Raw genomic sequence first — 17,920 nt, 5'->3', positions numbered from 1 at the left:
TAATTAGTGGATGCCAGCATTACCCGTGATCCTAAGCATCCGTTGCTATGGAGACGTACCCAGTCCGCTTTGGGATTGGGTGATTTCTTTAGTGATTTCATTTCTCATTGCGCTCTGCCAGATAAGTTACGAGGTTCATAATAAGTAATGATCACGTTTTGCTTAAATATTATAATTGATGCATTTCTTTGTCATTAGACTCATGATGTGTCAATAATAACAATATAACTTGGCCTAACGTTACTGCATAAATCTGGAATGAGAAACCCCAGACAAATGTCACGCGCCTTTTAACAGTCATACAGGAAATAGGAAAAACATGACTTTACATGTGCTTGCAACTCTGCTGCTGTTGCTGTTTTATCAGTCAGTGGTTAGATCAGCGTAGCAGACAATAAACGGGACAAGGGACGTCGCGTATGGGACAAATCAATTAGGCCCAATATACAGACGTCCCGGCTAATAGGTGACACGTGACAGTTGGCATTGGCAAGTGGCTAGGTTAGCCAGTAGTACTAACCCCCTTTATAGTAACAACCTAGTTTAAGGAATTCTAACGTTACAATTGTGCCTCTTGTTACTGGATCTCATGTTCCAAAAACAAGTTGTATTAAGGCTTTAATGTCATTTTTTACTTCATTTTAGAGATGCCAGGAAGTTCAAAGAAAATGTGCCCAGGGTGCAACACCCTAATAAGTGTTGCATACAAGGCTTGCCCGCTTTGCAAACAACTGCAGCCATATAAAGCAAAAGTTGCAGCGAAGAGATGCAACTTTCAAAATAAAAAAAATGAATGGAAGGAGTCAGTCAAGAAAAACAACAACAGGACAGTTGTTCTCAATAGCAGCCATGTGTTGGTAAGGTTAGGTCAAAGTTCAGAATTCTAATAGGAATTTATGAAGTTAAGTCAATTAACACAGTAAAGTTTAGCAGTCAATAGCCATGTTTCCATGTAATTGTCAAGCGAACTTTTGAAATGTTTCGAAAAAGTATAAAATATCAATCAGGTATATTTCTATCAACTGGGTTGGAGGGAATTAATTAAGATCCCGCGAGGGGATCCTCCCACACTGAAGCTGTCCCTAACCAGCCCCGTTTCCCACCAGCTTTGGCCTGCAAACAACCCACCCCTTAGGAGATGGGACCTCGGCACTATGGGGGCCGTTACCGGAGAAAGACTCAGGGTCCCGAGCAACACCGCCCAAGTGGTTTCCCATACACCACATTTCCCACGCCGCATGTCAGATGGGGATTTAGTGCTGGGCTCTTCGCTCGCTGCTACTGAGGGTTTCCTGGTTAGTTTCTTTTCCCCCGCTTAGTAATGTGCCTGACTGCGTAAACAGCTAATCATTGATGTGACTTAAATGTTCTTTATGTCAGAACTTGGGCAAAGCTGTTACCATGTTCCATTCAGCACATTAACTCTTTTTTGAAAAAGACAAAAACCACCTCAAGCGACCGTAAAATGTTTTTGCTAAATTGAGGACGTTTTTTCCCCAAATTTTGATGGAAACATGGCTGGTGAAACATGTAGTAGTAATGAATTCCTTGATATGAGTTGTACATTTAATATGACCATTAAACAGTTGTCATGAAATTAATATTTAAATTAAATTATTGTATTCGGTGCATGTTTTTTTTTATTTAATAATGTTTTTATTTCAGCTTGACAAACTTGCTGCCCTTGATTTATTAATTTTTTCCCCATACTACTTTTGGGGAAGAAGTGCAAAGGAAGCTTGGTGGCCGATGTCATCCTAGGAGGGGATTATATTTTGGATCCTGATTTGCTTCAGAGGGTTAAACATATGTATGAAGCTGTGCTAAAGAGTAAGTCTTTTTTTACAAATATGAAGCTCTGGATTAATCTGAAAACACTGGTAACCCTAAGGAACCCAAAGCAATGTGAACCCACAAGTATCATTATCTTTATTTTTCTATTGATGCAAAGTATGAGCATTACTTTCAGCCATAATAGGATAAAGCAGCATGTGATCACCCAATTGTTTTCTTTAGCAGTTAAGCCAAGTCAAAATGCTAGATAAAAAGTAGGCAGAAAATCTAGAATGCTCTGATCAGACATTAAGAGACAGCATTACCTTGACTAGGAACTCGATGACTATATTTGTTGATATAGACTGTAGATAATTAATTTTACTTTTTAATCATAGCATAACACACCTGTAATGTACAAATCAATCTTATTATATATACTAGCCTGTTATCATCACTCGCCCGCAGGTCCTCTTCCTTGTGGTTCAATAATTAGTCATAGGCTATATGGAATAAAGGGGCACTGAGATTAAGGCAAACCGTTTAATTTTTCTTGTGTGTGATGTTTGTCTTGTCTGCAAGTTCATTTTCAAAGACAGAAGAAGGCCACAAGTAGCACAGAAACTACAGCACCTCCAGAAGCCACTGAGACCAACGGCACTCCAGAAGCTACTGCCACTGAGACCACAGGCTCATCAAAAGCCACAAGACCCTGGGGCCAGAAAGCAAAAAAAAGACAAAGTGAAGTATATTTCCTTATTAGTCAGTAATGTTTTATTAGAACTGTGTTAATAAGTATGTTATCACAGAACTATGTTTTTTTAATATAGTACCAGTCAAAAGTTTGAACCCACCTACCCATCCAAGAGAATGGGAAAGCGTGTCCAAACTTTTGACCGATACTGTATATTCTAAATTAGTCATTTAGACTAGTAAATTAGTAAACTTACTGTATTTAAATATTATGCAGTTCTGGCAGGTCACATTAGTCAAGCTCGCATCAGCTGATCCACGTCTACCTATAGGAATACGACGCCTATATACAGTAACGTCTATTACTGTATACATGTATAAGCTCCTTCAGTATTATCAGCAGCTATCGCGTTTCTCAGGAGCCAATTACCCTCCTCCATCCCCAGCTCCACCTCTCGTCAGTCATTATAGCATTCTGATTACCCCTGAATCAGACTTAAATTCTCTTAATTATATTGTACATTCAAATGAATTAATGATATCTGCAATACTTTTATGTCTGCTCTTATGATTCTATGCTAGGCTGCATGGATGCGCTGGGAGTTCTTGCCCAGAACAGAACCATACCACCAATCCAAACTATATGCTAACTGTCAATCATATTTGACGATAGTGGTCTTGACAGAAATAGTGTTTAATAAAATGTGGTATCTTGTATGTTTTTTATACAGATCCAGTCCAACAGAGGGTAGCCAGCAAGATGAAGCAAAAAAAAAAAGTGTTAAGTACTCTATTTACATTTTCTCTATTTAAAATGATACGATGTATCAACTACACATTGATTCTGCCGTCACAGTTAGGTATTGTCTATACTGGTATATTGGTATACTTATTTCAATGTTATATTGACTGTCTTTCAGATGAGTGTCCAGAATGCTGTAGGAGAGTGAGGCAAAACAACTTTGACTACTCCAAGGTTTTGAAAAGAAGAGTGAGAGAGGTTTGTCTTTCTAAAGCCTTTTCAACTGTCTTGCTTTATATCAATGTACTTGCATTCACTCATTATTAATATTTAAATCCTTTTTGATTCTACAATGAATAAGGCCCTGTGTCCACGAAAGCGTTTTTTCACGCGACTGGCATATTTTTCCAATAGTTTTCAGTGGGAGCGCCGCTGAGTGTCTTTTTCACGCTGATGCACTGAGCATTCGTCGTTTTTTACCGGTCGCAAAGAGTTGAAGAATGTTCAACTTTGGGTAAAATGCAGCGCTCATCACTGTCACTTTTTACCCAGCTGTCCAATCACAGTGGAGGAGGGGCGGGACTATCTTGAAAATACATTCGCCAAAGAGGGACATACCTGGAAATTCAAGCTTCGCCTTTTGCGTTTTACACTCAGTGACACTTTACCGGTCGCCAAGAGTTGAAGAATGTTCAACTTTGGGTAAAATGCAGCGCTCATCACTGTCACTTTTTACCCAGCCGTCCAATCACAGTGGAGGAGGGGCGGGACTAATAACACACAACCGCCACACTCTGCTCGTACAAAGTAAACAGATGACAACAACAAGCATAATAATTAAACAAAATAATTTTAAACTAGAGCCAGAGCAAATACTTTATAATCTATCGACATTTTTATATAGAAACAACACAGAAACAAACAATCTGTGAAATGAGATACTAGTAACACTTTCGCGAATATTCCGTATAATAACAAGAAGCAAAGCATCTCTACTGGAAAAAAAAAAGCCAAACGCTGCCAAAACGCTCTCAAGCACTCACAGCTAGGCGTTATCAGCTGGCTAAAAACGGTTTGGTGGACACACAGCCTTAGCCTGACTACGTCAGACTTCGTACTTCCGCTCAATTTCAGTTCGCTTCTGTACTCAGTCTGAGATAGCGACCGTTTTCCCTGTTTTCCTCCGGCCTCAAAACAATCAACGAACAGAGGGCGGGCTGAGAGCCGTGACGTAGACGCTGATTGTACCGTGGATGCGTAGATTTACTTCACATAATCTGCAAAAGTCGTTCACAGCCATGTTCACTCCGGTATTTCGCTCGATGGTTTTGTTTTCGCATCATACATGTGTTTGCAACACGGTCTCACCCCTATTCGTCACATACTGCCGTTTGGTCATTTTCCCCTCACGTCCAAAGGCCGACGTTGAGGGTACCCCCTATTCGTCGCTTGACAACGGAGAGGGTCGTCCGATAGATTTGAGTGCAAATCCCTCATCTTTGAATTTTGACGAAATGGGGTTACCCATCCAGCGGTTTGCCTGCGCTGGAAAGTATGGTTTTAGGCGACTGATTTTATGCTGCAAATGTGTATTTTGCAGTAGCGTGCGGCGCATATACTGTTACAATCATTGGCGCGGTGACCATACATTTTCGTAGGGCAGAAACCCTTGTCTGAATCGGTATAACGACTTTTCCTTTCTCTTTTTTATATAATTTTGGGTTACATTAAAATTACATAATTACAGGACTTTATATTTGCTGTATGCTTAACACGTGCCTTAAAGGTGGGATATTTTATAATTGTAGATCACATAGTTTGATCATTTCCCCCTCACGTCCATAAGCCGACGTTGAGGGTAGCTACCCCCATTCGTCGCTTGACAACGGAGAGGGTCGTCCGATATTTGAATGCAAATCCCTCATCTTTGGATTTTGACGCAATGGGGGTTATCCATCCAGCTGGAAAGTATGGTTTCAGGCGATTAATTATGCTGCAAATGTGTATTTTACAGTAGCGTGCGGCGCATATACTGTTACAATCATTGGCGCGGTGACCATACATTTTCGTAGGGCAGAAACCCTTGACTAAATCGGTATCACGACTTTTTTCTCTCTCTCTCTTTTTTTTTTTTTTATATATAATTTTGGCCTACATTAAAACGACATAATTGCAGGACTGCATATTTGCTGTAGGCTTAAAACATGCCTTAATTTAGGTGGGATATTTTGCCGATGGTATTTCAATTTGCAATTGCTTATACTATAGTGAGCCTACAACTTTGCTTTTTTTTTGCGTCAAAAAAAATAAATAAACAATATTCGCCTACTTTTATAGAACTTTCATCTCAATACTGATTATGATGTTGTAATAAATTAAATAGCCTACTGCAGAAATGTTTATATTGCTTAATATGGACATATCCTTTGGCAAAGTGATGGATGCATTCTGGGAAGTGGTGTGTTTAAATGTAATGGCTACATATACCCGTGTTTCCTTCACTTAGACATTTATGCTGACCCTTTAAAATTATATTAAAAAATATTATAAAAAAATATTAAGACTGTACTTTTTAATTATGATTGATATTTTGGCGCAATTTTGTGCAACACGTCACTGTGTGCGACCATCGCAGAAACCATTGCCCAGCGCGATTCCACCACGGTAAGTCGCTTACAACAGTCTCATAAGAAAGAGAAATGAATAAGCATTTATACGTCCAAAAGTAATACAATTACGAGTTTATAAAAAAAAAGAACATGTTGTAGGCCTATATATATATCAGGGTACCGTCGTCGGTGTATGAATGAATGAATGAATGGGTGAATGTGAGGCAATCTGTAAAGCGCTTTGGTGGCAATGAGTCTGTTGCAAGCGCCTATATAGTCCATTTTGTGTGGAAATAAACTCATAATTTTATTTTGGACGTGTAAATGCTTATTGAGGGATTATTGGGGATATATATATATATATATATATATATATATATATATATATAGTTTAAGTCTGGCAAGGCAAAGTTTATACAAGTATCCTGATCATGTTATTCCTGTTTGTTTATCCAAACACAAGGATGTGTTCAAAATATCATGAACCCTAAAGCTCACACAAAAACTTATTTTTAAAGCCATTCATTTTTTATGATATTGTGATTGCATGAATGAACAAGAGCACCATTTACTTAACTTCTTAGCCTAGTAGTTATTCATATTGTAATATGTAGTTTGGTGATCTATTCTTTTTTGATTTGTTCTTCTCTTTCTCTGCAGGTTCCTTAATCCCTGTCCTTTAAAAAAAAAAACATCACCTCATTACATCGGAAAAAAAAGCACTTTTAAGAGCCACATTTGTCTTGTATCTTGTTACTCTCTCTACTGTTGTATTGTGTTCTCTCTCTCTTGCTGTCTTACTGACCATGTCTGATCCTGAGATGGACCGTCTCCTGAATGAGATGAGTGACCTTGTTGATCAGGCTGAACATCAAGCTCACCTCCAACAGCTCATTGGCATGCACCAGGAAGCAGAACCATCCACCAGTCAGCCTTCCACCAGTAATCCGTCCACCAGCCGGCCATCAAACAGCAAGCAAGATGTTAGGTGGATTAAGAGGGACAGTGAGGGAAACATTATTTACGGCAGGCCCAGATCATCCCGGAAACAAGCAGGTAAGATTTTTTCTACATTAATGTTTATTAAAATGTAGACTCCAGATCTAGTTTTGTATCTTGGAAAGGTATACCACATAATCACAAGTCATGGGTCTGAATTAGAATATATCTGAGGTTATTATTACGTACCTGTGCCTAGCATCAGGTAAAGTTTGTGTCATTGAGTGTAAAAAGCAACAGCTTTTTTGCTACAGCAGGTCCCAGTCACAGCCAGAGTCGAAAGACTGGTGTCTCTCATGTCAGGGCTCCGGAAACCAGTGCGGAAATGACCATTGACTTTCCTTCCGTTTCTGCAGGTGTGTTATTTATTTTGACTTCACTGGTTCAAAACAGTATGTTCATTTATTATAAAATCGCCATTGTTCAATGCTACTGTTTTTAAATATTGTGCATTGTTTTAACAGAGTCCTTCCTTCAAGAGCTTAAACGCTCACTGGGTGAGGACATACATGTCATGAAGATGAAATGGCACTTCAAGCCTCATGAGACTGGTCGACTCGAAAGAGCCTCATATCAGGGTGGTGGGAGAAAGAGAGACCCCGACTGGTCAACACCATGGTGGCTCGACAACATGCGGCAACTCGGATCTGCCAACATTGTGGAAATGGTCCAGCCGTTATCCGTTGTTGTGACTGCCGACCACACCCATTCCTCTGTGGCCAGTGTGATGTCAGGGTCCACCAAGGTCAAGTGTTCCACAACAGGGATTCGATGACACTTGCATTTTTTCATCCATTGCCTCCCACAACTTGTGTTGTGGAGAGGGTTCTAACCCAGTGTGGTAAGTTGTAGTTTTTAAGTCACATTCTTAGACTTGACTGAAAAACGAAATGCTGTTTTCTGATAGGTCGATGAAGCCGTCAAGTGCATCTTGTTTAAAATAGTTTCCAGTAAACAAATGTTATTGTTTAATTCTCATCCATGTGTTTTTTTGTTTGTTTTTAAGAGCGTCTTGTTCCTTTGGAGATGCCAGAGACAATATGCGGTTGTCTACAAGTATCGTCCAGTGTCATCGCAGGACAGTCCATAGTTGTGGTTACAATGAATGGTAAGAAGAACTTTATGGGTTTGGGTGGGGGTCACTTCTGTAGAATTTTCTTTTTGATTTTCTCTGATTTTCTTTATCATGGATGGAAATCCAGAGGTGTCAATAGGTTGTGTGTTGATTAGATTGGCTGGGCCCACCTATGTGGAGGAAAACAATTAACCTTTGTTTGAATGGGGATAGTTAATTTGCCTGACAAAAGTGTGACTTCCTATAGAGTGCCTTACAAAATGTTTGTAGAAGTGTCCTCCTGATCCATCCTTAGTCAAATGTTCCCATATCAGTTGTCAGAATGACACAGTTTGGTCTGTCAGAATTAACTTTGTGTATATATTTCCTTCTTTTTCCAGGGCGATATGATCTCAGATTGCCTCAGATTATATGCAAAGCATGTGAAGCCACTTGGAGTCCTGGAGTGGATGACCTGATCCGTAATGACTACTGGCCTGCCACTTCTCACTATTCAACTGTGTACGCAACAGATGTCCTTTTTTCTTTTGAAGAGCTGAAGATGGCTGCACCAGGGATGTCTAGCCAAGCATTTCTTAGAATGCTGGATCAACGCACTGTTCGCTTTGGCCGTGTAAGTATTTGTGGTAATAATTGCGTAACTCCATATATAATACTATGAGGGCATGATGATGATGATGATAGTACACATGAACAGAGCCATTAGACCCTTTATAGACAACCATAAACTCATGTTCTCAAGGCCGGACTTACCATTGGGCTTGACTGGGCTCAAGCCCATGGGCCCCGCCCAATAGGGGGCCCCGCCCGTTTACGTTTGATTTTTTCAATAATATGTCAGTCATTTAATTTTTCATTTAAAGTTTGTTGATTGGTCTAGCATTGTTACCTGGCCCTGCCCTGCCATGAAAAATGTAATTTAATTAGCTAAATTAAATGTCAGTCATCTTGAGGTTTGCTGATTGGTTATTGGCAGTTACGTAGTGCCTCGTTTACTGCCGAACCGTTGAAAAAACCTGTCCGCATTAGACAGTAGCCGCGTTTCCATTAACCTTCAAATTGCGCAAATTGAAATTGCGAATTGAAAATAAGCACAATGGAAACACGTCAATTTCGCAAAAACTCCCGTTTATCGCAAAAAAGTTTTTACGCTCTCATGAGGAGGTTTTTCAGGCAATTCGAAAAAGGAATATTTCGCAAAACTGCAATGGAAACCGTTTTTGCGCATTTACAGTCACCAGACTTAGAAGACGCGGTGTGTTTGAGGTCCATGTATAGCTACGCAAATAATAATAATTTAATATTATTTTATCATAACATTTAATAGGCTATATTTAGAAGACGCTTTTATGCAAAAAAGGAACAAAGCTGAGTGTGGAGCGCGCACTGCATGACACGGAGGCGCGAGCGCGAACACTTGCATTTTCCTATCAACAGTGGAAACAACTTAAAATAGCCTAGGCTACTCTATCATTTCTTGTCATACAGAAAATAATAATACATTATTCCCATCTACTTTTATTTGTGTAAACTCACAATAACAAGAAAATGTTGTGCTTTTGTAAAATAAAATAAAACAATCAGACGCTTTCATGATCTCCGTAAACTGGAGCGCGAGAACTGAAACAAAATATAGCTTATGTAGGCTAAAGCTTGAAATGTCCACTTTAAATCGAACAAATTCGAATCGAAATCTAATACCTTCTGATTAATCTGTATGAAAGGTGCATTTCTCTCCAAAAGCGCATCTGCTTAACAGCGGAGATGGAGATGTGATTTTAGCCAAAACAATAGTTTATTAATAATATTAATGGCTCTTCTCATTCAGCACTGCGGAAAAACATCAATTCCATGTTCTAATTTGGCCTTAGAAAACCAGTCAAATCGACATGTTTTCCATATTAATTTGTGAATATTTTAAATGTTTAATAAAGGGGCAAAAATCTGAAAATTCGTCGATATTTACTTTTTTGCGCAGCAGTTGGTGTAGCCAGTTCAAATAAAAATTTTGGTGTTCAACTTTGCGTTTTAAAAAGACAACAACCGTTCATTTTTCGTTTTTCAATTACGGGTTAAAAAAGGAAAAACGAATAGGCACAAAAGTAGCCTACATGGATCGTTTGGACAGAATACGAGACAGAGTTCTTTATTAAATTCATAAAAGAAACAATAATTAGCCTATAGGAATACTGGATTCTAAATCTCAAAGAAATGCCACAATCAAAACATATGTTTTCCAGGTAAATAAGTGTTTTATTCTCATTCTGACCAAGACATTTGTGCATTGCAATAAACTTATGATCACTTTGAACTTTTTTAATCATTATGTATTTATTGGAAAAAACTTTTTCAAGCTTCAATCAGTGGTCATATAAATAAATTATTACGTTTTTTTAACATGTAACACTGTCTACGGTACCAGTCACCTTTTGAAAGTAGCTTTGCACTTCAAATAACGATTGGATCGATTATATTGTTACGCCACCAGATGGCGACAAATGACTTTTAAAAAAACATTTGTCATTGAATCGTTCATTCAGGAGATTCGTTCAAAAATGCTGATTCATCTATGAAACAAGTGTATTTGATTGAGGAATTGAATCATTCATTCAAACCAAAGTTTTTTTTATTTTTTTATAATTCAGATTAATTAAACATTTTTAATAGACTTCAGCAATTAACATAAATTATGTTATTTTGTTTAGTTGTTTGTTCAGAATCGTGATCTCTACTTTTTATTCTCAGTTTATCCAGAATTGTGTAGCTCTAATACATAGCTTGTGTATGTATCATTTGTGTTCTATTTAAAGTAATGTATAGCCTAGAAGGCAGGGCCCGAAAGTGACTCAAGCCCAGGGGCCCCCACCAACCTAAGTCCTGCCCTGCATGTTCTCTCATCAGCAGTTTGCACTGAGACATTTATGGAAAAACAGGTCATTCTGAAGATCTCAAATTCAACTCCAATGGCTACCGACTTTGACATCTTCTCCCCAATATCATTTCCTGATCCCAGAAGTGTTCCCTTGGATTAATGGGCTAAACATTGCACAGGCTTAATTCTAAACAGTATGGAAGCCGTTGTAGCCCTCTTTGCGTATAGATTTAGACTGAATGTCAAACAATATCCTGTATGTTTAATGGCCAGGTTCCCCAAATACACCAGTGTATAGTGTATGAGTGAAGTTTACACATTGTTTATTTCCTTTGATATGTATTCTAAGGAGTGGTAACAAAGTTTGTACAAACATCCCAAAATATATCCATTTAGAACATTTTACTTCAGTGTCGTATATTGTTTAATTTGATCCGTTTTACTGTTCTCTTTTGTTCTCTTTTACTGAACTCTTCTTTGAAACAGAGCGGAAACATCACAGCAGACAGCTTCCGGAAAAGCTTCTTGGAGTGGGAAGCTGTCCGATTCGAAGTGGACAAATTATGCCAGGAGGACCACTTTGACTGCCCAGCGTGCAACCCAGACATGCTTGCAGTATCCGTTGATGGAAACCGTAAGCACTACAGATTCAAGAGTGCAGCAAGGTACTGTGTGTGCATTGACGGTCCATTACTTTGAAAGTAACTGCTGTGAATTCAAAATCATATGAATATTTAAAGTTAAAGGTGCTGTAAGCGATGCCGGGAGTCGTAACTTCTTGTTGACATTCGAATTGTTGTCAAACAAAACGGAGGCTAGCTAGACCCTCCCTTCTCCTCATCCCGTCTCCTCCCTCCTCCCCTCCCTTCCGGCATAAAGGAAAGTCAAAGTAGTCATTACAAACAAAGTTACGTTTTACTGATACTTCATTCAATGTGTAATGTCGCCAAGTTAGATAAAGGGTTTTATATATTGCAGAACAGAATGCAGAAAAAGAGAAACATTATTTTAAAATCGTTTTGCCACCTGAAGCTATAACTATAGCTCCCATACAAGGACGCAATAATAGCAAGATAACGTAGCTTCGCGTTTCCCAGTGAGCATAAACAACGGCGGCGGCGTAAACAAATTTAGTCAAAGTTGTCAACAGCCTATAAATGAACATTCAAATTCATAACAAACAGTGGATGAAAACAATCATTCACACAAATTGTCGCCCTACTGTGAATTTGCTTGATCATTTACAATAGAGATTGAGCTCTGCTAGAAACATATATGTTGTATTCACCAAAGTTAACGCTGACTGCATAGTTCTAGCTAATTACATCCTTGTGTTGGTTTGGCGAACATTAACGTCAATTTAGAAAGAAATATGGATTTACCTGTTCTGCAAAAACAGAGCAACTGAATGTGGATCGGAAGCCCTTCTGCCGGCGGAGTTCTCCCACCTTTAAAAGGTTTTTCCGATGTAAATTCGGGACTTCACGCGTTCCTTATCCTTGTCCCTCTTCTTTGCAATTTGTTCATCGGAAATGTCGTGTTTCGGCCATAATTCAAACTTCCCTCTTCATGCTTCTCTCTCCTCCACACACCCACTTCATGTGCACGCGCACTAACCCCCTAAACCCCACACTCAAATACTTCTTGTCGGTGATTGGCTGGAGCACTGTTTGTTGTGTTTCGTGGTGCGGGTGAGCCCAGTTTCTTTTTGTTGCCGTTTGTGGAGCCTGTGGTGTCTACAGAGACCGTGTTTTTTTACAGTGTGTTCAGGGGACAGGCAGCTAGCGGATAGTGAGGAGATGTTTGCTGTATGTGACAAAAAAATGTTTGGCCTAAAAAACGCGTGGCATCGCTTACAGCACCTTTAATATGTATCTCTTTTATTTAGATCGGAGGAAAAAGCCATCTTTGATGGCGTGTTCATCGCGAATGATGATGACGTTGCAAAATTCGTGGACTATGTCCATACCTCAACCAGTCATGTAAACTTGCACAACTTCACTATATTTACCTATAAAACACCACGTCCTACAGAGTACTTTGTTTGAACAAGTTTGGACTGTTCATCTTCCAAGTTTTAGGTCTCTGGAAGAGGTGTCTGTGGAGGGCAATGGTCAGCGGCGCGTGAAACGTCTCAGAAGTCCTCAGGAAAAACAGACGAGGAGGGCCTGGAACTCGCTGTATGTCGTCATGGGGTTCTCACCGTCATGGGGTATGTCGTCATGTCGTCATATGTTCAGGGGGGAGATTTTTGCCTACCCCCTGTACCTACAAAAGCAAATGGCCTGTAAGCCAGTTACATTTTTTGCAATGGATGTGGCATGCAAATACTGGCCTTACCTCCAGAGAGTGACAGAGAAATGCCCTGAGCTTCAGGATCTCCTCACCATGAGGCCATTTCTTTCTGTTTTTCATGCCAAAGCTCATGATTTCAAATGTGAGGTAAGAAAAAATGATTGTCCATGACATTTTCTTTCCCTGAAATCTTATCAAATTATAGACCCATTTCAAATCTTCCATTTATGTCTAAAATATTAGAAACTGGGCTCTTTCTTGCAACAAAATGATATCTATGAAAAGTTTCAGTCTTGATTCAGACCGCATCATAGCACTGAAACTGCGCTCGTTAAAATCACAAATGATTTACTTTTAGCTTCTGACCAAGGCTGTATCTCAATACTAGTTTTACTTGATCTTAGTGCTGCGTTCGATACTATAGATCACACATTACTCTTAGATCGACTACAAAATTATACTGGTGTTCAAGGACAAGCACTAAGCTGGTTCAAATCATACCTATCTGACCGCTACCATTTTGTCTATTTAAATGGAGAAAAATCGATCATAACTCCAGTAAACTATGGAGTGCCGCAGGGATCTGTATTAGGCCCTCTGTTATTTTCAATATATATGATGCCACTTGGAAATATTATAAGGAAACATGGAATTAGTTTCCATTGTTATGCTGATGACACTCAAATATATATTTCATCACGGCCGGATGAAAACGCTAAATTTTCCAAATTGACAGAGTGTGTTAAAGATATAAAAGATTGGATGACGCGTCATTTTCTTTTATTAAATCCAGACAAGACAGAGGTAATACTTATCGGTTCAAAAAACCGCCCACAAAACCTCGCACAATACAACTTTAACATCATAGGATGTCCTGTTACTTTATCCTCTACAGTAAAAGACCTGGGTGTTATACTCGATTGCAACCTGTCTTTTGAAAATCATATTTCATATGTTACAAAAACAGCCTTTTTCCAACTTAGAAACATTGCTAAGCTACGTAATATGCTATCAGTTTCTGATGCAGAAAAGTTAGTTCATGCATTCATGACCTCGAGACTGGATTACTGTAATGCTTTATTAGCTGGTTGTCCTGCATCCTCAATAAACAAGCTACAGTTAGTCCAAAATGCCGCCGCTAGAGTTCTTACGAGATCAAGAAAATATGATCATATAACACCGATTTTATCATCACTGCATTGGTTACCTATAAAGCTCCGTATTAATTATAAGATATTGCTACTGACTTATAAAGCCCTAAACGGCTTAGCTCCAGTCTATTTAACGGATCTTCTATCACCCTATAATCCATCGCGCTCTTTAAGATCACTAAATTCAAGGCTTTTGGTCATACCTAGGATATCCAGAACCACCAAAGGAGGGAGAGCATTTTCACATTTGGCTCCAAAACTCTGGAATAGTCTTCCTGATACTGTTCGTTGCTCAGACTCGCTCTCCCAGTTTAAAACTAGATTAAAGTCGCATCTCTTCAGCCAGGCATTCATATAATCCTACAGTTCAAACTACAATCCGGCCTCTAGCTCATAAATGCCAGAGGAGAACTGGCCCCCGACTGAGCCTGGGTTCTCCCAAGGTTTTTTTTTCTCCATTAGGTCACCTGATGGAGTTTTAGGACACCATTAGGTCACTTGATGGAGTTTTTTGGTTCCTTGCCACTGTTGCCTTTGGCTTGCTCAGTTGGGGATATTTTGGGGATATTTAATTTAATTTTATCAATCAATAAATTCCTCTTGAAACAAACTTTGTTGTATTATTTTAATGTAATACTGTGAAGCTGCTTTGATACAATCTGTATTGTGAAAAGCGCTATACAAATAAACTTGACTTGACTTGACATCAGAGTACCATTCACCTACTGTCCTGCCATAGTGCTCTATGCCATTTGACTACTGTCCTGCGCCACTGTTTCATGCTATTTCTTCACTATCCTGTGCTATTTACCTAACCCTTTCATCATGGGACAGTAATCAAATGGCACAAGACAGCAGATTAATAGTTCCATAGTACTGTAAGTTATTATCTCTGAAAAGTTTGTGATTCAAGTCTGCACAGTTTCTTCTCCTACTGCTACTGGAAAGAAAGGTGATAATCTCATATTTTTTATTTTTGCAGGACGCATAGACATGCTGACGATCATGGCCATGCGCTGGAACCAACAAAAGTTTGACAACTTGGCTTCTACCCTTGCCCGCCGATATCGGAAGGTAAAGACACCAGTTTTCCCTTATGCAAAATGCATAGCGATATTGTAAAATAAAATATTAAATGTTCATACCATATATATTGATAGTCCAAGTACATACGAATATACTGTATATTTAATTAGTGTTGTATGTGGTTTTCTAATAGTGAAGGTACTTCACAATCCTTATCAACAATTATTGTCAAAGTTGTAGGCGTTTCCCTCATTGTCATTTATGTTTGAAGGCCAAAATAGCCCTGCAATGCCAGTTGCATAACCTGGAGGCCATGAAAACGGTAATGGACATCTCAGACAGTCAACTGGAGAGGTGGATCTTTGATGTCAATGAGTGGGCAGAAGGTAGGATATACTGTTTTATACTGTTTGATATGGTGCTTGATGTATCACTTCTGACTAAGCTTGGCTGCAATTCCAAAGAGGCTCATTGTAATCGTAGTCAAAGAGCACATACTCTGATTGCTGATGACGTGTGGACAAGATTATCCCCATGGGGACAATAAAGAACCGAACTATACTCAAACTTAGCTACAAGTGTAGCCTCTCAGTTACAGAGAAATATGAAAAGATTGTTGAGGCTTTATTTTGCTCATACACCAAAAATATTTTTTCATGGAATCAAGAAGCATATCTCTTATCTCTTCATTTCTTCCTCTCAGCAACAACATCCCCAAATGATGCTGATGTTGCCGCTGTTGCCAGCCCAATAGAGGAGCTGGTGGCAAGTGTTAAGAGGAGGTCCCAGCGTCTTTATAAGGACAGTGACGGATGCAAAGGACGTGCCCGAATCCGCCGAAAGATCAGGGAGGAAAAAAAAATCGTAAATTCTGTAGTGGAGAAGTATAACACCTTGGTTCCTAATGCAGAAAAACTGACATTGGACACCATTCTATCTGACGAGATTGTTTGGCCATGGCAGCTTACACACGGTGGTATGTACACAATTCCGTTGACTTTGTGCAATAGTCACATAGTAGGACAAAATCTGTCATGCCTCGATTGTAACCCCAGAAAATATTGAAATACTAATCTTAATTACAACCGACTTATGTTTCATCTATGTATTTCAGACTCTGTAGATCTAAGGACAAAGAGGAAGGCGTTCGACATTGTGATGGCAGTAAGGAGACTTGAGGAGGAGAAGAGGATTCTTATTGCAGAGATGAACAAGCATTGGAAGTCTCTTTGCACCCGTGCAGACACCCTGAAGCAGATGTCATCCCAGCTTTCTAATGTGACATCAGGTATGTATTTGTTATACTTGGCATACATTACAATGTTTCTGAATGTTTCTGATTAATAAAGGCTCAATGTGTTTTAACATGTAAGGTGAGACGTGGGGCCTGCTTCAAGATGGTATCCGAGGTCTACAGAGCTTGACGATGAAGAACAAGGAAGCAAGCAACAGCCTTGCAAAGCATGCAAAGAAATGTTATGTTTATGTTAACATTTGTTTATGTTGTTTTTTATTGTAAGTATATGTCGGATGTATGATAAAATAATATGTTAAGTTTTATGTGTGAAGTATTTGAACTCAAGGCAAATATCCCTCTGGGGACAATAAAGGAGGCTATCGCCTGCAAAATGGGCTTCATGATTATATGTAAAAATGTAAACGTTGTCATAGGACTATAGCAAGCACATCATTGGAAAGGTCTCAAACCTCAACAGTAACATATGTCAGTCTGAAGAGGATACATTACTCCTGATTTGAATTATTGACCTCTGCTCTGAACCTTGAACCCAGTACATGTTTGTACAGGCTTGTCATTTAGCAACAGAATGTGCTACACACATAGGACCAGCTCTTATAGAAAGCTCTGGACCTTAGCTGTCATGCAGATATGGTCTCCAATGTTTAACCACTGTAAGCACTGTCAAATGTGGTAATAAGCTATTTTGACTTATTTAACGATTCAATTTTTTAAATCTGATGAGACCAGTGTGTTCCCCATCCCCCCCAAAAACAGGGTATATCCAAAATTCTACACTGCCAACTTCTACTTATGAGAAATATACCAATATATTTTGAAACTACAACTTCAACTAGAGACACCCACAGAACACAGTTACAAAGCTAGTGTTACTTGTAGTTCTTCCGGGCTGGGTGGGTGGACTTGTTCGACTCTGTTTTTCTGCTGTCTGCTGTGAATGGGCTTCAACTACACTCGAAAAGTTCAAAACTGAGCAAAGTGTTGTTGCTGGTGACAAAACCACTGATTAAATGTGTACATTGAAGCTATACTGGCGTTAAAGACCCCCTGACCTGCATTGAGGGATATGGGATTCATATGTGACCCGCTCAGCCCACATTGTAGTGTTCTGTCTGACAGCATACTGTAATGTTTCACCAATAATAATACTGGAATGACATAATTAAAATAATGTAATGAATACCATGATAACATCTAAATAAATGTTGATAGATGTAGCATTATAGTTTTAAAAATATCAATTAACAAAGCAATCCAGCTTCCCTGGCAATAAGACAGAAATAATAACATTAAAGAAATACATATAAACCATATGATCTCATGAATAAATGTTATCTGTGTATCCATGTAAGATGTATCTAGGAGATGGAGGAAACTGTCATGATGAAATGTCTTCTTCCCCCTAGTATAAACACTGTACTTAAGAC

At 39.0% G+C, this 17,920-nt stretch overlaps 1 protein-coding gene across 2 annotated transcripts; it reads left to right on the top strand.

Moving 5' to 3' along the window:
* Positions 1–4,460: 4,460 nt before the first annotated feature.
* On the top strand, positions 4,461–17,779 carry LOC309481504 (uncharacterized protein). 2 transcript variants are annotated; one of them, XM_082146461.1, is made up of 13 exons: positions 4,461–6,873; positions 7,074–7,172; positions 7,281–7,657; positions 7,823–7,924; positions 8,272–8,504; positions 11,250–11,428; positions 12,652–12,745; positions 12,839–12,975; positions 15,192–15,283; positions 15,507–15,621; positions 15,939–16,211; positions 16,350–16,523; positions 16,609–17,779. In XM_082146461.1, exons 6-13 carry the CDS (start codon positions 11,389–11,391, stop codon positions 16,752–16,754), a joined length of 1,071 nt encoding a protein of 356 aa, XP_082002587.1. In that variant the 5' UTR covers positions 4,461–6,873; positions 7,074–7,172; positions 7,281–7,657; positions 7,823–7,924; positions 8,272–8,504; positions 11,250–11,388; the 3' UTR covers positions 16,755–17,779. The 2 variants fall into 2 exon arrangements, with proteins under 2 accessions (XP_082002587.1, XP_082002586.1); XM_082146460.1 differs by having other exon boundaries at positions 7,071–7,172.
* The last annotated feature ends 141 nt before the right edge of the window (positions 17,780–17,920 follow it).

Source organism: Leuciscus leuciscus, assembly GCF_965113295.1.
Source record: "Leuciscus leuciscus genome assembly, chromosome: 1".
Classification (NCBI taxonomy): Eukaryota; Metazoa; Chordata; class Actinopteri; order Cypriniformes; family Leuciscidae; genus Leuciscus; species Leuciscus leuciscus.
The sequence above is the reverse complement of the archived record's forward strand: the minus strand, read 5'-3'. Positions and strand labels throughout refer to the sequence as shown.

Excerpts from the sequence above, each read along its gene's own strand:
- LOC309481504 (XM_082146461.1), top strand. The coding sequence starts at position 11,389 with ATGGAAACCGTAAGCACTACAGATTCAAGAGTGCAGCAAG. Across the intron at positions 11,429-12,651 it reads AGATTCAAGAGTGCAGCAAG|ATCGGAGGAAAAAGCCATCT; the intron begins GTACTGTGTGTG and ends TCTTTTATTTAG. Across the intron at positions 16,524-16,608 it reads GCTTTCTAATGTGACATCAG|GTGAGACGTGGGGCCTGCTT; the intron begins GTATGTATTTGT and ends TTAACATGTAAG.